Here is a 23,403-nt window from a genome sequence, read left to right as displayed (position 1 = left end):
ATTTCCTTGATTATCTACCTAAGCATTCCTGAATCATCCTAGCTAAATTGTGGCAGACCTGTTTTGAACAAGGAATCTCTAGCAACTATATCCTGCTATGTTCTCCTTTCCTTTCCTCCGGCAACTATAAGTGCATCCTGTCTTGCCTTCCACCCATCCATTGCAGCAGACACTCATTCCAACACCCTCCTTTCACACTGAAAGCATTTCTTCTCCAGCTTTGTTTTAAACTCTTATATACATCATCTCCACAGCCTACAGTTGCCTAGAAGAGTCTCTCAAACACTTCTGCAATGGTGAGTAATGGTAAGAGTTGCAGATGTCCTGAAAAGATCAAAGTAGAGGCCAGCAGGCTTTTCTTGCCAACACATACCTTTCATCTGAGGTGCACAGACCTTCTGAGCTACTTCTTGTTCCATTGTATAGCCTTTAGTGTTCAGAATAGCAAACACATGACTTAGTAAACAAATATTTCATTTCTAATAGCCGTTGTCAAAAGTTCCTGCTTGTTGAGTTTGACTTTGACTTAGACCAAGCAATGAGTAGAGAATGCTCTACCCCGTGCCCAAGTGTTGAACAGCCTTTTTCAAATAGATACCCCAGACAACTGACTACCTGCTTGCCACCCCCTGCCCTCCCTGATGACAGAGCCTCTGAACACCCTGTAATCCTGTGACATCCCGGAGGCAAGCAGATTTCAGTAGCATTAGGGTGGCTAGAATTAAACAAATAAATCTTACCATAAAACAGATGTTATTATAGAACTGTCAGCTTGCATAGTAAGATCTTTTGCTGTGGATCATCAAAGTCATAGATCTCCAATTTATGAAAGTGCATCGCTGTGAAAAGAAAGCCACAGGCTCTGCTCCTCATTAAGAGGATTGCATATAGAACTTCTACTTAAGGGTCATCAGAAAAAACACAGTAACAGCCCTGGGAACGGGGACTCTAAGCTAGGAATTCTTCCTGTAGCAATGTACCCTTTTACCAGATTACAGCACCAGCACCTTTGGCATCATTTTTCCTTTGCCCTCATAGATCTGGCAGTCAGTTACAGTGCTTTTCAGTTCGAACAGGACAGAAGGGGAACAGCTTAATTAAATTTCAACCTTTCCTGCAGGATGGTGGCTACAATTGGGCAGTAATATCCGATAGCTCTGAGCCCCAAATTCTGCCTTCCAACTTGCAAAATTTCCATCACTCCAGAAGTGATCTGGTCTTTCTCAATGTCTAAATCTGCCAAACTTCATACATATTATTTCCTACCATCCTCATACAGATGCTCACATATCAGAACCACCATTATTGTTTCCTGGGGCAAATTTTGGCCATGAACTTGGTGAATTTTTTTTTTTTTGTCGTTATTCTGCTGAGATAATTACAGTGATGATATTTAAGTACATAATTGTATGTACTTAATCTTATGTAGGTACACCCAAATTACCAATAGAAGCATTCTAGAGCGGATAGTTGATGGTGAGTTAACTCAGAAGAATTAATGCATTTGTAATGAGTTTGCAGTCTCTCCACATTTTTGTCCTGGAGCATAAAATAGTGGGAAGAGCCCAGAAGAGCTCGTGTGACTTTGTGTCTTTTCAGGAGCCAATGCATTTGGGTGTATGAGTGTGTGAAGCTCTGTATATAAATGGGTGCCCACAAGGCTAACACTGTTCTTCAAGAAATATTTTCAGCAGAGCTTTTGTGGTTTTCTACTCTTGGACAACCGTTAGCAGTCTCGTACCCAAGTCTTCTAGTAATACTATTTAAAATGTTAACAGCAAGACCTCAGGAAAAAAAGGAAAGCTTACATTCTCTGGAAACGGGGGTTGGCAACTTATGAGGACTACCAAGATATAACAAAGCTATCTAGGGGGAAAATTAGAAGGGCCAAAGCTCAATCAGAACTCAGCTTGGCCACTGCAGTTGAAGACAATAAGAAGAGATTCTTTCAGTATATCAATAGAAAAAGGAAGACTAGGGAAAACGTAGGCCCACGGGTGAATGAGACAGGTGCCCTAGTGGTGGAAGACACAGAGAAGGCAGAGTTACTGAATGCCTTCTTTTCTTCAGTCTTCACTGCTAAAGCTGTCCCTCATGAATCCCAAACCCTGGAGTCAAGGGGGAAGGTCTGGAGGGAGGAAGATTTCCCCTTCGTTGAGGAGGACCAGATTGGAGACCACTTGGCCAAGCTGGACATTTATAAGTCCATGGGCCCTGACAGGATGCACCCGCGAGTGCTGAGAGAGCTGGCGGATGTTATTGCTAGACCACTCTCCATCATCTTTGAAAGGTCACGGAGAACAGGAGAGGTGCCTGAGGACTGGAGGAAGGCTGACATCACTCCGATCTTCAAAAAAGGCAAGAAGGAGGACCCAGGGAACTATAGACCGGTTAGTCTCACCTCTGTCCCTGGGAAGGTAATGGAGCGACTCATTCTGGATGTCATGTCCAAACACGTTGAGGAACAGGAAGTTATTGGAAGTGGTCAACATGGATTTACCAAGGGTAAATCATGCTTGACCAATCTGATAGCTTTCTATGATGTTATAACTGGTTGGCTAGATGAGGGGAGAGTCGTGGATGTCACCTACCTTGACTTTAGCAAGGCTTTTGACACTGTCTCCCATAACATCCTCATTGGGAAGATGAGGAAGTATGGGCTAGATGAGGTGACAGCGAGGTGGATTGAGAGTTGGCTGCGGGACAGAACTCAGAGGGTTGTGATCAGCGGCACAGAGTCTAGTTGGAGGCCTGTAACCAGTGGTGTCCCCCGGGGGTCAATGCTCAGTCCAATCTTGTTCAATATATCCATCCCCTGGATGAGGGGACAGAGTGTATCCTCAGCAAGTTCGCTGATGATACCAAACTGAGTGGGGTGGCTGACACTCCAGAGGGCCATGCTGCCATCCAGCGTGACCTGGACAGGCTGGAGAGCTGGGCAGAGAAGAACCTAATGAGGTTCAACAAAAGCAAGTGCAAGGTCCTGCACCTGGGGAGGAAGAATGCAAAGCACCAGTATAGGTTAGGGGTGGACCTGCTGGGAAGTAGTTCTGAGGAGAAGGATCTGGGGGTCGTGGTAGATAGCAAATTATCCATGACTCAGCAATGTGCCCTTGTTGCCAAAAAGGGCAATGGAATCCTGGGCTGCATAGGGAAGAGTGTGGCCAGTAGGTCGAAGGAGGTCATTCTCCCCCTCTACTCTGCACTGGTGAGGCCACAACTGGAATACCGTGTCCAGTTTTGGGCTCCCCAGTTCAAGAGGGACAGGGAACTGCTGGAGCGGGCAACTAAGATGATTAAGGGATTGGAGCACCTCCCTTTTGAGGAAAGGCTGAGAGAGCTGGGACTCTTTAGCCTGGAGAAGAGAAGGCTGAGGGGAGACCTTATTATGGCGTACAAGTATCTAAAGGGTGGGTTGAAGGAGGATGGAGCCAGGCTCTTTTCAATGGTTCCAAGTAACAGGACGAGGGGCAATGGGCACAAGTTAGAACACAGGAAGTTCCGTTCAAATACACGGAAACAGTTCTTTACGGTGAGGGTGACAGAGCACTGGAACAGGCTGCCCAGGGAGGTTGTGGAGTCCCCTTCCCTGGAGATTTTCAAGACCCGCCTGGATGCAGTCCTGAGTAATGTGCTCTGGCAATCCTGCTTTAGCAGGGGAGTTGGACTAGATGATCTCTAGAGGTCCCTTCCAACTCTGAAACTCCGTGATTCTGTGATTCCGTGAAGAGGAATAAATGTTAATTTTTGGATGGCTAACACATTATGAGACAAATTGCTGAAAAAAAATTAGTTACGTAACAGCATTGTGATGAATAAAATTCATATTTATTTCCTAAGTTCCACCAACTATAAAGTATTTGTATACATGACTGACTTTGGTCTCCCTGAAAGCTTTGTTAATGACTAAACACCCAACTTCTGAAGTACTCTGCGACTTCACTACAGAATTTTCTTTAGAGTAAAACTGACCTGATTGCATTTAATATTGATGTCTATGGAAAGAAATAAAAAAAAGCCATATAGTGCCTTTTTCTCCAAGTCGTCTGGTATTTTTTGTTGTGCTTTTGATCTTTCCTGCCAGCTGTGCTTATTCCTTACTTTTCACCATCTATCCCTGCTGTTCTAACCCTCCCCCATACCCTTGACCTCACTCAAGAAAATATGGCAACTGCTGTGTGTGGTTTTGTGGTTGATATTTTTGGTTTTTAAATTTGGAAATTTTACAGTTAGGGCCAGTTATTTCTCAGCCAATGTGTATAAAAAGGTGATGTTGTCATGCTGGCCTTCTCAAAACATCTTTGCAGGTATTGTGACATTTTAAACAGTTTTTTAATAGCAATGAGCAAAAATGCAAATGGAAAATTGGACCCTAGTTGGTCTGTCAATCTTAATGAAATTAAAGCTATTAATATTCCATCAAAACTGTGAGCATGCTGTAATAATTGATCATAATTTCTCTTTGAAATAAAGAACATGTTATTCTCAATATATTAATTGCAATGCGTAATTTTTATGTGGAGTTTACCAGTTGTTGCATATACCCTCCTATGAAATGCTTCCATCACACTTAAAATGAAAAATATAAAATTAAAAAATATAAAAAACTATTGTTTTCTTATAGACTTTGGAATTATTTTTTCATAACTAAAAGAATTGCAAATATTTATGCTAGTGGTATTTTAAAAGCTATTTTTCCTGAAAATTTAAACAAAATTTAAGGCACCTAAATTTTTCATATGCAACCACGCATAGTATGTTTCTACTGCTATTCATATTTTTTTAAAAATTAATTGAATTAACTTTAGTTTTCTTTATACCCCTTGGTTTTCCTCTCACTTTCCCATCCTGGTATTTTTACCTTCTCCATTCTTTTATGCCTTATACGTGGTCCCATCTTCAAATGGGAGGGATGGGACAAACACCGGATTAGAGGATGCCAATGAGAAGCTTACTGGTGGGATCTAGCACAGCATGTAACAGTACCAAAACAAAGTGCAGAGAAGATCCCTTTTTTAAGCACTATCTAGTGGGAAAAGAGGAGACAGGAAGATGGTACAAGGACAACGTTCACAAGAGAAGATTCAGGCCTTCAGATAATATTACAGAGCTTTCTTCAGGGAAAGGATGGAGTATAGGTGTGCATGTATTGCAGCCACTTCATCTCTGCAAGAAAGAAAATGTTCCTTAAACTTCTGCTCTCACTACACAGGAAGAAAAAAAGGTATAATGGGATAGACTTCATTTTGGGAATATCTGTTAGACATCATAACATGCAACTGAAACAAAACTATAATGTTGCAAAAAACAGGCTTGGCTGTAATTGCTTAAAGAAAAGTCTGAGTTCAATGTAGAGCGAGTCAGTAGAGAAACTATCCTGACAGCGTAGGCTCATCTTGAAAATTAGATGATGCCTAGGTACACACTGATCTCGATATGTTTGCTGTAATTTTGTATCAGGAATACATTCAACATTTTTAAAGGGTCGCCTTTTTGAAACTTGAGTAGCTCTTGGCCTAGCTGTCTGGGAATGTGAGTCTGCAGCCAGAAATGTTATTGAAAGGTGGGAGCTGTTGAAGAGCATCCTGCAGACTGCTCACATAACCCAAATGCCACAGATAATAAAAAGGCAGCACTGGGCAATAAGCTATTGAGGTTAAATGCCTAATGACAGTGAGAAGGATGTATTTTTTTTAACGCTGGTGACTAATAATAGAAGCAAAAGATATCAGTGTAATGAGAGTAAGCAGTATGATTAAGGGCAACATACAGGCATTTGGAAATACAATATAATTACTCCCTTCCATTCTCCCTCACCCCACTCCAAAAAGTAGGTTGAACAGAGTTATGTGCCTAGATGAAGTTGTAAAGACTGGTACAGAAAACAGAGATATTTAACTCACTTTTTCAGTTCTGTATTTGCAATGAAAATTGAGATTTTATTTATCCCACCTGATGTGGATAGAAAGTTTTATCTCTCTAATAGAATAGGACATGAGACTGTTTCCACTGTATGCAGTCATTTCCAAATCAAGCACATCAGCTGAACTTTTTATCAGTTAATGCCTTGATTTAAAACTGAGATGGAATTAGCGGGGTTTACACTGAATGATTTGCAAACTGGTATTGCGGTACAGTTATTTCTTTATTAGTATTATTTGAGAGAAATCAAAATGCAAACCAATGTCCTCAACACTATTAAATATTCTTACTATCTATTTGGACAATTATATCAACTCTTTTTTGGTACTGCTTTGTAAACTAGGGGGTAACACAAATGTGAAGGCTAAATTACTATCACAAATCTACATGGCTCTTCTGACTACAGGGTCAGGATTCAAAAGCTGACATGAAACAGCAGTCAAATGGAAAAAAAAAGCTTTATGAAATGAGGATTAACAACAGTGTTCTATTTACTGAAGAACTGGTTTGAGAAGACATCTGATTTCTTTGACACTCCCTCTCTCTGGAGACACAAAGGGAGAGGAAAAGAGCTGGAAAGAGGAGGAGGTGCTTTTAGTGTTCCAAGGACACAGAACTACTTACTGGAAACTGAATTTAGGGGCAAAAAAAGCACTAAACTTGAAAACAGATATAGTTTCCTACCAGTAAGGGTAATTAAAGCTTAGGAGGAAGATGATGAACTCCAGGTCATTGGAGCACTTGAAGTGAGATTTGATCTTTCCAAAACATATATCTAGTAGAGTTTTGAGGAGAAATTCTACTGCCTGTGTGGGCTGAGGCTCAAAGTGAATAGTCGTACTTCCCAGTTTCAGAATCCGTGAATCTATAAATTCTTCCTTGATTTCCTCTTCACAAGTTCTGAGGTCACAGAACTGCCTATTCCATCATGCTCAATACATGCCTAAAGATGTGTGTGAGTTGCTTAGAAGGGTCAAGCAGCTTTTCTGACCCCAACACAATACTGGGCAGATGCATTCTTTCCTGTCCTTATAACTATTTTCCCCAGAAATACTTGTGAGCCACAAGACACCTGCCAACCTCAGAGACATGACACCGGTCAGTTTATGCCAGTAGAGAGAAACCTCTCAGGTGCATCACATAATGCTTTACTCTTACACGCAGACGGAAAACTGCCAGGTTTAGCAACAAAACCCTTCCTGATTCTCAGTCTCTGATCAAACTGGTTGGAAAGATTCATTTTTCCATAAATAAAGGTCCTCAGCTGCTCGTTCAGGTAGTTTTCCTCACCTGCGGTGGGTGCCAGGCAGCAGCAGAGGACTTGTGCAGCTGGATGACCGGAGAGTAGGAAGCGCAACTAAATCTGGTGGTCTCGGTATAGGGTAGCTGGATGAAATCTAACAGCCTAACATTATTCAATAATAGACTACACTACATTATAGTAATATACTTTCTAATAGGTATACCAATATATATCATTATAAGGAACACAATACATACACTATAATAATAGATAATAATATACACAAACGCAACGTAGATTCTCTGTTCCCGCTGGCCTTAAACTATATAAAATCACTACTAGCTCAGAATTGATTAAAGAGCTGAAGTACAAGTCAAGATTTAATTGATATACTGTACAAATAGCTTTTGACTATGGCCCCTGCATACAGTGATTTACATAAAAACAGGCTAGGATGTGGCAGAAAATAAAATACATTTAGATTTTGTTTGTTTTTCATTTTAATATTAAAGATCATAGAATGGTTTAGGTTGGAAAGGACCTTGAAGATCATCGAGTTCCAACCCCTCTGCCATAGGCAGGGACACCTCCCACTAGACCAGGTTGCCCAAGGCCACGTCCAGCCTGGCCTTGAACACCTCCAGGGATGGGGCCTCAACAACCTCTCTAGGCAACCTGGTCCAGTGCCTCACCACCCTCAAAGTGAAAAACTTCTTCCTAATGTTCAATCTGAACCTGCCCTCTTCCAGTTTAAAGCCATTCCCCCTCGTCCTATCACTACATGCCCAAGTAAAAAGCCCTTCCCCAGCTCTCCTGTAGGCCCCCTTTAGGTACTGGAAGGCCGTGGTACGATCTCCACGGAGCCTTCTCTTCTCCAGGCTGAACAGCCCCAGCTCTTTCAGCTTCTCCTCATAGGAGAGGTTTTCTAGCCCTCGGATCATCCTTGTGTCTCTCCTCTGGACAAGCTCCAGCAGGTCCATGTCCTGACTAAGATAGCTGTTTAGTTTGACATGTGACACAAGAGAAATTACTTTTTAAAGTGATATTGCAATGTATGATTGCACTACAAAACAAAAAAGGCTTTTGGATTTCAGCAGAAAATATGATTTCTGACCATGGAAAAAGTTGAGTTCTGAGTAAAAACTGGTTAACTAAATTAAAACTGAAATCTTTTTAAACATACTGCAACATATTCACAGTGTTTGGGAGACAGATGGAGATAGTAAAACCACATTTTCGTGCAGGTATGCAATAACATATCTGGGACTCATACCATTTTATGACACGAATCACTGTACCACATTGAAGACACTGTAGTGAATCAGACTGTCAGGATTCCCGTTGCACAAATATTTTTCAGAGCTTTATATCACTTCTGGTTTTAACTGCACCTGCTTTCAGTTTAGTATGCAAGCTCCTACCCTGGATGCAGCTCGTTTTACAGATTGACGTAAATCTATTAAGTGCTTTTCAAAGCAAGATACACAGAAAAGTGTAGACCAGCCAATACCCAAGGCACAACCTGTCTTTCTGATGTGTTTATAGGCAGAAAAGAAATCTCAATTAAAATCAGAGCAAAATCTTAGTTTAATTTAGCATTGGTTCCTTTCACCGATTTTCAACCGATCGGTTTAAGGGTAATGACTAGGCAGAGATTATACCTACCTGCCTATCGTGTAGCTCAGCACCATGTTACAAATGTAATTGCCCTTTTTGACATTAAGGGGATTTTCTTAGCCCCTCTGAGATAACAGCTCTGGTTTCCTGAACCTGCTGTAACTACTGTTATTTCACACCTCTTGATTGCTTTTCCCTGTCTGTTTTAACTTGGTGGCCCACACTTGTTTGGCACCTAAGGAAATCCTACAGGCTAAGGACTTGTGAGCAGATTAAAACAACTCAGAAATAGTGTCTTTAGAACAAAGCATTATTTATTCACTTCCTCAAAAGTAACAATGATGTAAAACAAATAATGGAAACAATGAACTGCTGTTAATTGTCACTCTAAAAGTGGTATTTTTTTTTTCTCTCTGCAAAGTTCTCCATGATCTTTTGAAGCCGTCACTGGTTGGAAAAAAATCACCTCCTGCCCATGTTTCTCTGCCTGTTGTCCAAATTACAATTCCCGGACAATGTGTGTCTATTCATTTAACCCTAATCTTAGAACCTAATTAAGAGCCTGGGGTCCACTATTGTTCCAAATCTTACTTTTTAACTTTAACACAGTTTATAAAAGTGAAGAAACAATCAAAAGGAAAATTCTAAAAAAAATAAGGACTTTCCTTTGTTTTCAGTTCCAACTTGTACTGTCCTTCTCAGGCTCTGTGGTAAATATTCATTATAAACAAAAATATAAGTATGTACCTTAATCAGAAATAGGTACAGATCCTGCCCAGCTTGTCACACTGGCTGCTTCCAAAAATTTCTCACTTCCTCCAATCTGGACCTAAAAACTCTGATTTTCAGTGGTGCTGTAACCAAGTTGTTACTCACTGGGTCATTCACAAGTTATGCAGCCATGAAAATCATACTGAAGTTGAATTACTGTCCAACAGATACCAATCTTGTTCTAGCATGTCTAAAGCAGATAGTCCCATTTTTTTTTCCATGTTTAGTTGGTAAGAAGTGTAAAAATAAACTGCATGCATCAAAGAGTTTTCAAAGAGCTGAGAAAAAATGGCAAGCTAGTAGGTGTATAGTAATTGTACTCAAATCATTTAAATAGGAAATATGAGATAGTCCTTGAGCGTGTTTTTGTTGACTTCTGCATCCATCCTCAGCCCCCCTCTCTGAAGGAGCTCCTGCCTCCATTTACTAGCGAGATTCTGTCCCATCATTCCCAACTGACTCCCATTTACAGCTTTGGGTACCAGACTGCCTCACTCCTCTTTCTCCATAATGTCTCCAGTCAGTTCTAAACAAAATTGATCACTAGCCTCTAATGTCATCATGTGACTCTTCAGAAAGATCATGCTTCATATAGATTTTCTTTTCAAAAAAGGCTTATGTACCTATGAGAGTTTAATTTTGTTTTAATCTAAGTCACCGATGGTTTCCCTTTGTAGTCAATGAACTACGGGCAGCTGTAGAGAATGACTCCTCTCTTATTAAAATCCTTTTCTAGTTTCATGCTTACTTTATCTGGAGGTATGTCTCTCATCTTGATGTTTCCAAAGTTAAGTGCCTAAACCTAGCAAGCAGGCAGGCTATAAGATGCATCCTAACACAGCATTTTTTACATGTAAGTGGGCTGACAGCTGGGAATGCACTTTGAGGCACCACTCTCACACAAGAAGCCTCTTCACCTGCTTAATGACTACAGATTTTGCTACAGGGTCTAAGTATTGCACCACCTGTACCCCCAGTAGGTCTCACACAAAGGAACCTGTTGTGTTGAGAGGAATATGCTGAAATGAAATAATCTAATATCAGGATGCATCTCTCCATCTTCTTTGATCCCCAAACCAGGTTTGACATACTGACTCCTTAAGAAAATTGCTACAGACACACCTATTCAGGGAAAATTTCTTATTAAGAAGTTTTGAGCCCTGTCACTTGCATCATCAAGTGATAGATTTTTACAGGAATATCAGGTGTCACTAACACAATTAATTTTATCAACAACCTTTTGCATTGAATATGAAAAGAGATTTGTTGACAAATTTATTTTTCTGAAGCTATAAAACCAGTAAAGCAGTGGTTAGATTCCTTGGTCAATTTTTTTATAAGTTGCAATCCTTCCCAAGTATTCAGTGAAGGACTGGTGTCAGGCTGGTCACAGCATAATCACCACACAGTCACGCTGCTGGCCCCAAGATTTTCTTTCACTGGCGGTGTTTCTATTCCACTGCTTGTCACTTCAACACAATTAACCTTTGACTCACTGGTCAACTCCAGCTGCATCTGACAGATGTCCCGTAGTCCTAAACCAGTCAATCCTTCCCAGTTTCAGAAAAGTGCTCATCCAGAAGGGCGAGGAAGATACTGTTAGTGCCCTTACTGAAGAGCAAATGCCCACATCGGGTCAACCAAAAAACCCTACAAACGAATGAAGTTGTGAATGTCTGGAATACATGAAAGTTTCAGACAGAGAATCCACCCCTTACCTGACCCCAGAAAATCCAAACACGAGACAAAAAGTCATTAGGACTCAGCCTTCATTAGCTCTGCTGCTCACAGAACTGCTCTCAGACCAGCACACTATGGCCTTTTCTCCATTTTCCTGACATTTTTCTAAACAGGTTTTCTTGAAATTAACATTACTGTACTAATAACTGCAAAGCATTGCATCATCTAGATTTTTCCAGCTACAAAACTGATATTTATAGAAACATTCTGCTTTTTCTGCATCATTAATGTTATTGATAAAGTTACCGACTCCAGGGACTGAAGTCTGTATCTTTTTTAGGATTCCTTTTATTTCTAATGTTCCTTGAACTCATTCGTATTATCATTGCATTGCTGGCCACATATTTCCTTCACAACTATTCAATTAAATGTGGATTTTTTATTTTATAAACTTAATTGCTATTAATCTGTCCTCCGCATCTTTTCCTGATTTTTATACAGTGATTGTTTATAAGTTCTTGCCATCCCTTCATCACTGAGGCTGAACCAAAAACATATTAAACTAAAATTACTGTTTTTCTGTAGAATGCTGTTTCCATAGTCAACCAACAATCTCTTCTTTTCAACTTGATATTTGAACGTACGTTTTCTTTCAAATATGTCTCACGCCAGTGAAGTTTTGTCATATTATTCCTTGCCATTAGGGCACTTGAAATCTTCCAAAACATCAGGAATATACGCAAATACATATCCTTTACTTACTGAAACCTTCTCATGTTTGCACATAGTGACTGTGCTCAGGCCGTTGTCACTGGTCTTGTAGAAGTCCATTCTGTGGACATCTGTACCTTTATCCTTCATACAGATAACTTCTGAACAGGTTTGTCATATGGCATGGCACAGAGCAAATGAGACATCCATTTTTAAAGATCTCCACAGATGGAGATCAAAACTCTCATCAGCCACACCAAAAGTTGTCAAAAGGTAAGCCAGAGCACCTTGTTGATTAATAATTCTTTCTTTGGTTATAGGAGAAAGAATAGAATAGTTGGGCTGTTTTTATGATTTTCTTTTTTTCTGAGGGGAAGAGTTTGTTAAGTGATTGAAAAAATCTGTTTTGCTCATCCTATTTATAAATTATATTTTAAAAAAAATTAATAGTGAGGTGACAGCATTTCATTTAAAGTTATTCAGGGCAATAAAATCTAAAGCTTACTGCAAAGAATTGCTGAAAGATCTCATTATATTCAATTATTAGAAAAAGAAATGGCAGAAAAAAAATGAGTGTTGATTAATGCCAAATAATGCATATGGAAATAATTAAACTTAACTATTGATAAACATTAAAATACTGAAAGTAAATAGCTCTAAATTAGTTATTATCATTCAAGAAAGATGCCCTGGATTTTTTACAAATGCCAATCAGAAAACATCAAATCAAGCAAGTGGGAGGAACGGTAAATAGTACTAGGAAAAAACCTGACACTAAACTATAAAATAACAGAATATCCATTTCATTAGTGTACTTGTTCTTGACTACTGAGATGCGGCCACTCTGTGCCGTCCTGGCCATCCCATCCCAAGAAAAAAACAAAGGGGCAAGCCAAGGAAGACACAGAAGGATGTGGAAAGGATAGTCAGAGGTATGACACATGGATAATCACAGCTACCTCTGCTTCTATACAAGAAAAGACGGGGGGCTTAGAAAAGAAACAAGTCCAGAGCAACGTAAGAGTGAGGACTGGTGTAAGATTATCCATTGCTTTTAACCGTGCATGAAGATGAGGGCATTCATAAAGCATTAAGCAGCTGCCTTCAAACAAACAAGAGGAAGGGGGCTTTTGGGTTTCTGTTTTTACACATAGTGCATAATTGAACTGTCAAACCCATTGCCAACTGATGTTTTTCTGAGGCCAAAAACTTAACAAAGGTTCAAAAAAGCATTTGACAAATTCAGGGAAGAGAAGAAAAATCTACCCCACGGTATAAGGCAAGATGGTCTGGATACAGCTTTGACAAGGTTCAATTTTTGGCTGCCGGAAGCTGAAAGAACGCAACAGAGGAAAGATTACTCTGTATTTGCGTTTTTTCATTTTTGCTTTCCTAAGCAACCATAACTCGGCACACTCAGAATCCGCTACACTGACTGTTGCTACATTGAAAAAAATAGATAAAAATCTTAAAAATGCCACTAAAACCTTCTTTCTTCCCCTTTTTTAAAAACAAAGAAACAAAAAAACCCAAAGCAAGCCCCAAACCCCAACACTCTGCCTGGGTATTATCTGTTTTTCAATTTTAATTAAAGCAGGAAAACATTTTTTTTATTTGAGTCTACCTCCACAAATGAATTAAACCTCAAAAATCCCATTGTCTTTTTGTTGAAATAAGTGAAACAGAGAGAAAGCAATCCGGCTAAGCCACAAACCAATTCCCTGAAAAAGTCAAAATAAATATCTCATTTAAAAAATAATAAATGATAATTACATAATAAATAATAATAAATAATCTCCTTGCTTTCAGTCTTATGTTTATAACCTAAATATTGTCCCTTTCTTTCCTTACATTTATGGCTGAAAAAAAAGAGACTAGTATATATGATGGAAACACATAACAACATCTTGCACATCTTTTTTTTCTTCATTATGATTTCATCTTTGCATGAAAAACAATTATTTTAGATACACTTTCCATGCCTACTTTTATATAGAACCACATGGAATTTTGTTTTCAGACCATGAAGTTGCAGCCGCTTCATTGGGTCAAATACCCAGCTTTTATTGATGAGATGATTGGCCAAATTCGTACTCACACACGCAGCTCTTAAACAAAATGCCAGATGTGTAGGAGGGTCTGGTGGTCCCTCTGAGGTGAAGGGGTTTGTACAGCCGAATCTGCAATACCATAGCCAACTTCTTGCTACATATTACAGAGCCGCTGTTATGAAACCAGGAGCAATACTGTAATATTCAAATTTCTCTGCATGAATTTTATCACCTGCACCCAAATCATTGCTTCTGATCCCTCACTGGTGAAAATCCTACACCCTAGCAAGAGGAAGCAGCAAGACAGGCCTATAAAATTGCTGATGAATACAGACTCAGCAAGCAAGTTGTAAATATTTCTTTAAACTACAGCCGTGTCTCAATAGTATGCTCAGGTTAATCGTCAGTGCAAAATCCCCGATCAGGTTAATGTCTCCGGTTAATGTGAAAGGCAAAACAAAGGGCTGGCTCTGGCAATAAGGCTGTGCTTTTTATATTGATTCCTTTGCGTGTGAGACAGATCACCTACGGATTGCTTTCACAGACTAAATATGTCTCTGGCATATCTAAAAAGGTCTTAATCCACTCAGAGTGGGAGTATCAAGCCTTAAAGCACAGGTGAGGCAGGGAAGTAGCTATACCACCTTGAAGCAGCTGGGGAGCTAAGCTGAGGCAAAAAGATACTTGTTGGTCTGGCACGCCAACGGGAGACCCGCTCGTCCCAACACAAAATTAAAGCTATTTGAGGAATTTTGTGCTCTTTGTGTTATTATCCATTTCACAGCTTCACAGCAGAAAGAACTATACTGTATATCAGCAAGTACATAAAAATTCGATCAGTTGAGAAATAGTGGAGTTTCATTTTCAATTAAAAAGGCCATTTTAGTCTACGTCTCCACCCCCACACCTTTACTTTGAGGGAAAGCTTTAGGGTTACATTCATTAAACTTAAAATGAATGATTTAAACTATGCAAGCGCTGCTGCTCAATTCGTGGTTAAGAAAAACTCGTGTCTGTAAAAAGTCAAAAACCACTGTCCACAAACTATGATAACTCCCTTGAGTACACTTGTGTTTTAATGTATTTATAATACTTTGATTTGATAAGTAAGTTTAGGACAACAAAGCTATGAAGAGATAAAGCACTATGACATTTTAGGCCTTCACAGAATCTCTGAAATTTTTTTCCTTGATTATGAAAACTTGTGTGTGAAATTGCCAGAGATGTTGCACGCTGGGAAAAACAGAACCCGGTACAATTGAAACAGTGCACAAATAATTTCCTTACCACAGTTTTTAAATAATTACTGCAGTAATTATTTATTACTGCAAGTATCTTTGCAGAATGTGCAAGTATAAATTATTTACTTTTACAGGTATAAAAAATGTCTCTTTTACAGATGGAGCTGTGTGGCTACGCACCATTATAGTAAGGGAAGTACTTTGCCTGTTGAGGTTCTTCAAAAAAGGACAAAAAGACTGACACACACCCCACCCCACCGCCAATAATATAGCTTATTTAGAAACAAAAGTAAGATTACAAAACCATGGAGTGTGAAATGGTATGTAAATAGAGATTTCATATTATACTCTACCACAGAAGAAATTCAGATGTCTAATAAAAAATGAGCAAAATAAATGCCATATACCTACATATACTTCTTATAAACCAGTCAAAACTGTGTTTTGACAAAACTTTTTACTGTATGCTGCATATACTACAATCGAGGCAGCAGAACATGGCATAAGACATCATTTGCAACTTTGGTCTGTAGTATACATGAGTTACTATATATACTGTAAATGTACGTTTGAAGTAAAACAATTTCTTTTGAAACACTAGCTAGAGAAAGACCTTAAAGGGATTAAACTCTACTGAAAGATTATTTAATTGTTCCCACTGAAACAAACTGGTATTGCAGTTTGCTTTCAATTCCCCCCCAATCTCAATTTTTTTGTATATAATTCTGGTATGAATAATTTCTAGTATGAAATTAGTAACTTTTTATTTCACTGAAAGGCTCTTTTTACTCAGTAATTTTCCATCCTTAGGAAGACTGAAGAGCCGATGCTGGAAGCTGGATCAGTGAGAACGCTTATTCTTCTTAAATGATTGGTAAGAAAATTATATTAATCAATGGTACAGAGCAAGGTGAGATAAAAAGATTGAAGTTAACTACTCAATAAGAGATTGAGGCACCTACAAGAAAGTCTGGAAGACATTTTAGGCTGAATCCACAACAACAACAACATAAAAACCTGCTGCCTTATCACTTTAATTCCTAATAAAGGAATCTGATTTGATCTGATAAACACCTTCAGAAAATACTGAGGTATACTGGCTGATAAACACGAGCGATTGTCCATGAACTGAACTGCATTAAAATGACCACGTGTTTATTCCCAGCCTTTGAGTGATGCCAATATGCCTCAATTTAAAGCAGATACAAGTGGTTAGGAAAATGTATGCAAATAGGTTGAACAGCAGCTCTTAAAGTGGTAATTGGTTCAATTTCTGGTCATCTGACCGCACAGTTGTAAACAATCTTTTTAAAGCGGTTGTGTCACCGCAGCTGCAACCTGCCCTCTACATAATAGCTCCCTATTACAGAGCACTCGCACATAAAATGAATGATCAGTATCTGCTTCCCTCCTCGTCCCGAGGGATGCTAACCATGTCAAATAAAAATGCTCTGCTTAAAGGGATGAAAATGGTTATCAGGAAAAGATTTAGCATGTGTTAGGCAGCACAGAACTCCTAAAGATGGTATAGCCCCTTAATATATGGAAATAATAGCTTGGTCAGAAATTATATTAGGACGTTTGGATGTAAATCAGAATGATATAGCCATATCTGATAAGAATGATGTAGGACTTCATTGCTTATTAATGGTGAAGAAAGTTTCACAGCATTTAATAGCTATGAACCTTTTAAAATCAGCAGAGCTTGAAAAGCTTCTAAGCTTTTTGCTCCCCATATTGGCCATTTTAAACATTTCCCCTTCTACTTCATTGACCCTTCATCCCATTCTGAGGTGCTGAGACATAACATCAGCCTTTGGTTCCTCACCCAGGCCTAGGTCCCTGGCAGTTTGGGGTCAGAAGTACTTGGCAGTCAGATACCTACAGATTTTATTGCATCTGTGTTGGCCACAGAGGTCAATCTACAAAACACGTCCTCTTCCTACACATCCCTACTGTTTGTACTTTCCACATAGCTAACACTGGATAACTTACATTATGTTGATGTCAGTTCCAAATTTGATTTTTACCTAAAACCTCAACTTGGGGGAGCACATATTTTTATTTTTACTACATTGTCCAAAAAAAAAGGACCAGGCAGTACTCTGAGGTATTAACCCTATTTACTTAATCATGGGGGTTTTGATCTGTCATATTTCGATTATATTCAAATTTTCATACTGAAAGTAAACATCACAATAAAATGGAGCACAATATCTAGCTAGTAATTGGATATAAGAACCCCCCAAAAGCCAAAGTTTTTCATATAACCCATAAAAGATCTTGCAAAGTCAGTTGCAAAATAAATCTTATCCACCAGTCAGCAATGCCCCGACGGCAGCTCCCACGCAGACCTCAAGCCATTTGCAAAATGGAAGCGGCAGACAGTAAATGAAGCAGCTTGGTTTTAAAAGCATGTCAGTCAGCGAACCGCCGAAGGCTGCAGACATGGGGGGTTCCATCATTCACTGAAATGCCTTTTGGAGGGATCCCAATGCACCACCTAAGGCTGAACCGCCTGCAGCTTTGAAACGTGGAGCAGCCGGTCTCAATAGTGGTACTTAGTCTCTACCTCTGACTTGGAGGGGAAATCTTCACGAGTGAAAATTTGTCATACTATTATTGGGCAAGGTCGAAAGTGAAAATTAAGTAATCACATTTAAATCAGAAGTCCTTGTTCACTAAAACTTTGCTCCAGTTAATAAACATTCTTTTTTTTTTTTTTCCCTCAGTCCTATTCTACGTTTTCCTTTTTTTCTATTATTACATTCTCAAGGCATTTATTTTAAAATTCAGCCTCATTAAAACTTACGGATAAAGTATAAAACACATTCTTCCATCTTACTGACACAATCAGTGTAATTTCTGAGACCAATATTTCACTTAAACTTCACAAAATTCATAAGCAATGTGGAAACTCATTTGAATAGTTTATTACATCCTTGATTTGGTATAAATAAAACTGTTAGATTCTACTGCTTTCATCCCTGTCATGCAATTCTAGTATTCACTGCTGCAATAAATTAGGTCTTAAAAACAACAAAACATCATAAACCAAATTCAAGATACGCTGTAAGTAGAGAACAAAAAGGAAATTTTCTAGTGCAAGCTTTTTGAGTGTAAACCCCTTGACACATGTTGTAATCAGCCAGTTAATAATTGCTTTGTAAATTGTTATAAATCTGAAATGAAGCGGAGGGGATAAAACTAACAAACAAGTCATAAAGTACAATTGTTACTTGTTCGGAGTGATTATTGCTGCTGCCAAGCAAGTTCACAATCTTGTAACAAAGATCCTGTTTTTATATTTCCTCCAGTGTAGCTATTATACTTGTGCTGAAAAATACACATAAACCTTATGGATAAATAATGCGTCACACAAAGCATCTACTTGCGCAGATGCTGAATATTTACAACAGCAACATGCCACAAATTTTAACAACACTCTCATCACACACTGCTCTCTCTCCCTTACTCGCCCATAACACATTTCTCAGGCTGGACAGAATAGGCAATGGATGTTAAAAATCCAGGGGGCATGGGAACGGGTACCACCATCACTGCATCATGCTATAATGCAGGAGCTCTCTTCCAAAATGAAGGGGACATACAAAGATAACTTCAAACAGGAACCTCTTACAGAAACAAACTCAAGTCTGGCAAAGTCACGAACAACTGGGAATAGGGTTATCCAAAGGACGGAGAGTGGCAATCTTTGTAATTGGCCCTGTTACCATTTTTATCTATAACACTCCAGACTTTTCAGGAACGTGTTACTTAACTATAAATTTTCTTTCAGTGCTATGGCTTGGCAGATCTTCACCATTAACTTGCAGCCAAAATGTCATTCCATGTTATGCTGCCAGCATTACGACACTGACCTAATTTGTTCCTTGTATTATATGTTCAACACAAAGTCAGAAATCATGAAAAAATGCGTTCTTGTCTCATGGTTATTTCCCAGAATTTGAAATAGTGTTTTATTACCAGTGTTCCCAAACTGGAAGCATAATAAGGGGATGGAAAGGGAGAATCAGAAAGATAGGGTCAACTTGTTCAAAATGTAGCTCATTTATGGACACTCACTTAGTGCCAATAAACTTTATTATTTAGAACAATTATCCAGCTGTTTATTTTTAACGATTTTAAGTTACTTATTTTGTATTCTTAAAAAAAGTTTAGCTACTCTCAAAAATTTGAACATTTTAAATACTGTATTTAAATATTGTACTTGTAATGTATTCTCCTTTTGCTCCACCAAGAAGCCCCCACCATATAAAAAATTCTGCCATGCAAATACGCATATGCCTCACCTGAACATCCCTTATCTTGGCTTCATATTACTCATAATAAAAAAGCATTCATTGAATCCTTCTGTTATTATCGATAGATATGAACAGATACTGCACTTCATTTATTTATCACAAATAGAAACAAGCTCCCATTATATTTTTTTTAAGGAATGCAAGTTCTGAACATTTTAGAATGCTAAATAGTCTCAGGATAGACTTCAGATGTAATTCAAGCACTACACAAAGCAACCTTTACTTAGTATTTAGTATGCATATGCTTAAATTCTAGGACAATTTTTAAGTATGAAAATATAACGGCATACTGTATAAATGTGGAGAAAATAAATTTCAGGGAGTTTGATGAGAAATCAATAGACAAAAAGGTTAACTATTTTAGGAAGTGATATAGTATGGTAGTGTAGTATTAATCAAACTGAAAAGTTCCCAGCTTTAGAATACATTTCTGTGCTCTCTTAGCTGATGCAGGATCGCTAAACTGTGGTGTGAGTCATGGCAAGCTGCCTGAACAGAAACAGCTGAAGAATATTTTACTCATGTTGTTTGTTCCACAAGAAATTCATTAACTTCATTAGCGAGTTACTTAGATAAAACATTGCACACACAAAAATGTTTTTACAGCCTTAAATATTCAAAAATCTTGAAAGTATACCCCCATACTGATGACTAATGTCTGCAATCAGAAAAAAAAAAATAATCCACCCTTCCCTCCAAAACCAAGAAAGGAAAGCAAAAAAGAATGACAAATGGAAATAATAAAACATCTAGAAAATATATCAGGCGATCAACTGTGACAATTAATGGCCTGTTTGGCATGTCCCTGAGACGAAAGAATGAAAGATGAATGTTCAACAGAACTTTTTTTTTTTCCTTAGCTGAAGGTACTTGAAGAAGGCACAAATTCAATGCAGCAAAAGCATAACCAGTCACAAAAGAATGCTATAAGCCACTTACGGGAACGAGGAATTTTTTTATTTCTTCCAAGGCATGACTCATACGAGAATACGCCTCCCCAGGTGGAGCAAACACTTCAATTAATACATGAAGCTCATCGCTCAAGTGCGCGTATTTGGCTTCTCCACTTTTCCTTAGTTCTTCCTCCTATGAAAAAAGGGTGAGATTTTTTTTTTTTTTAGAACTCGGTATGTACTAATTTTGCATTGATTTAGCATTTACAGAGAACATGACGAAAGGACACAATATAAGCAGTCTCCTAAACCCTTTGAGAAATAAAAGTCTACTACAAGCCACTTAAAGATTTAAAAATCAATTCTGAGTATTTGAATGATAAAACCAGCACAATTATCTTCTACAACAGATTTTAATCAGCACAGGAAAAAAATGCTAAATACTCCAGAAGTGAGTACTGAAATATTAAATCCATAATGGAAAAGCTGCATTAATCTGTCTGAATCTTAGCTGTTCGACAAAAAAATAAAATAAAGATCCATTTAACCATTTTGGAGCACTTTAACAAATGCTATTGTTTATTAAAGCCTTTAAGATATCTAATGAATATCTGCAGGCTATGCATTTTGGTATTGCTACAGGGAAGTATGCCATAGTATTTCCACTTGAGACACGAGGTCTGAGTTTCAGTCCCAGTTCTGATATACAGTACCTATGCAATCACGTGTACACTGGTTAAGATGGTGATTCACCTCACCTAGATTTATTTTGACAATCTTTGGGTTCCAGTTTTCCAGCTATAAAATAAGCCTAATAATCTTTATGTTAGAGTTATGTTCTGAAACGTCAATCCACTTTCTTATACACAGCTTTGAGATAGTGAATGTAAATTGTAATACACATTCATAGTAGTTACCGCTGCATAAAAAGCAAAGATAAAAATAAAAAAAGATAAAATAGTCTTAATGGCATTGGCTATGACAACATAATGAAAAGTTTATGTCATTACTACGCAAGATGGCAATAAGTAATGATGAAGAAATGATGAGTTGAAACCTGTCTTCAAAAATATTTTGAGAAATGTAATTTTGAAGAAAATATGTATATATATCTGCATTTTATAGATAGAAAACATAATCACAAAAAGAAGTAAACTAATTTGCTTAAAATTGGCTAAGAGGTTATAGCTTTTTGGTATATACTAAAATAATACTTTATGAACATTTAGATACCTAAGATATAAAAATTGTAACAATAGATTACAATTCTTATTTACTTAGCTTATTTAATTCTGCATTAACTTCACTTATTTTAGCCATGCCTAATTTACACCATTGCTTGACATCAAAAACAGTTGCACGACACTATGCTTCAAGCAATATGTGTACAGTTCTTTTTATCTATACTAGAAGATCCATCCCCAAGAGCTTTCTGTTTTTTCACAGCCCAATGGTTACATCCTGTAGCTCCAGGGCCCTAGATCTGACTCCACGATAAGTCAACATTTTGCAGATGATGATAAAATCACAACTCAAGAAATGTGATCCATGATTTTATTCTAAAAAGTTGAAAAGTGACATAATTGTTTTCAACTAAAAACTAAAAATTAAGATAAGCAGCACAGATGGTAGAGTATTTTTATCTTGACAGTTAAAGTATCTTTGGCATTTTAGCTTATCACTGAAATCTCATTGAAATGTCCATAAGAACCAGAGCATAATATAATGGTCTATCATGAGATGTTACAGTACTTTTCAATTTTCTGGAAAAAAAAACAACATTTGATTGCAGCTTCTGGAATAATTTGACATAAAGTATTTCAGCAGAATTAAGTTTTAATAGTTATAAAGAAACATCCTAGTAATTGCTGAAAGTTTCTTTTTTATTACTTTTTTAAGAGTCTTTAAAAAAAACACCAGAAAGCCCCAAAAGTTGTCTTTCGGGAGAAGACTACCAACAAACTGTAAAAAATATAAATTGAATATTCTTTTCAAATGTAGAAAAAAAAAATAATGTTTGGCTCATTATTTTGATGAGGATTTTTCACAGCTAAGATATTAGCAACATGGTTTTATAATGCAGACCTGTCTTACAGAAAGTTAGGTATATGCTTGTATGCCGGTAACAACAGTAATGATGTTTCTATTTTTTTTTCTCAACAAACTCGGGAATTCCTAAAACACATTATTTTATTACCTTCCTCCTAGGTTCAGCCCATGCTTTCTGTCACTACTCAGTAGTTGTTTCTACAGTTGTTAGAAACAGCAGGCTAGGGCCATGGCATCCTCAGCATTTCTTTCTGAGGATATCTAATGATGTTTTTTCTTGTGGAACACATGGGGTTAAAGGCTGAATTTTCACACAGCAACTCTTCCCACAACAGGGTAAAATGTCAGAAAAAAGCTTCTTTTATTGCAAGAGTGTGTGTTGATAGAGAGAAACTTAAATCACTCCAGGAGAAACACGGAAGAGGAAGAACTCATAGACTGTGTGTGCACTGTATCAAGCTTTGCTTCCCAAAGCCAGTGAATATGACTGAGTATTTTAGGACTGAATGTAACCTTACATTTAATCGTATGCCAGGTATCAGGCATCCAACAAGCGAAACAACAGACATAACTCACACTGTTGTGGAGACGCTCGTGGATATGGAAGGTTACACCTACTGGCAGGTAATACAGCTTTCCGAGCGCAGTAGAGATGAACGGGCTCTCCCAGGAGCACGCAAAGTTGGACAACACCTTTGTACATCTTCATTAGCAAGCAGCACAGCCCAATTGCACAGAAAAATGGTCAGTGCTGCGGACTCGACATCCACACTGTTTGTGTTTAAGATGACCGCACCACCCCTTCTGTAGTGCTTCAGTGGGTTTTGCTTCCTGCTAGTTGGAGCCTGGTTGCACAAAGCTGAGTTCCCATTAGAAGTCAGAGAGCCTTCCTGGAGCTCA

The 23,403-nt window shown here is 38.2% G+C and overlaps 1 protein-coding gene across 1 annotated transcript in view; it reads right to left on the bottom strand.

Annotated features, from left to right (window-relative positions):
* KHDRBS2 (KH RNA binding domain containing, signal transduction associated 2) overlaps positions 1-23,403 on the bottom strand; it is a gene marked incomplete at both ends in the record, with an annotated part of 410,021 nt that overhangs the window by 171,123 nt on the left and 215,495 nt on the right. Inside the window, one exon of the mRNA XM_082480947.1 lies at positions 20,501-20,647. Within this exon, the coding sequence (XP_082337073.1) occupies positions 20,501-20,647 (147 nt within the window). The remainder of the gene's footprint in view (positions 1-20,500; positions 20,648-23,403) is intronic.

Source organism: Vanellus vanellus (genome assembly GCF_965231255.1).
Source record: "Vanellus vanellus genome assembly, chromosome: 3".
In the NCBI taxonomy this organism is placed as follows: domain Eukaryota; kingdom Metazoa; phylum Chordata; class Aves; order Charadriiformes; family Charadriidae; genus Vanellus; species Vanellus vanellus.
Note: the sequence above shows the minus strand (reverse complement) of the source record. Positions and strands in the feature narration are given on the sequence as shown.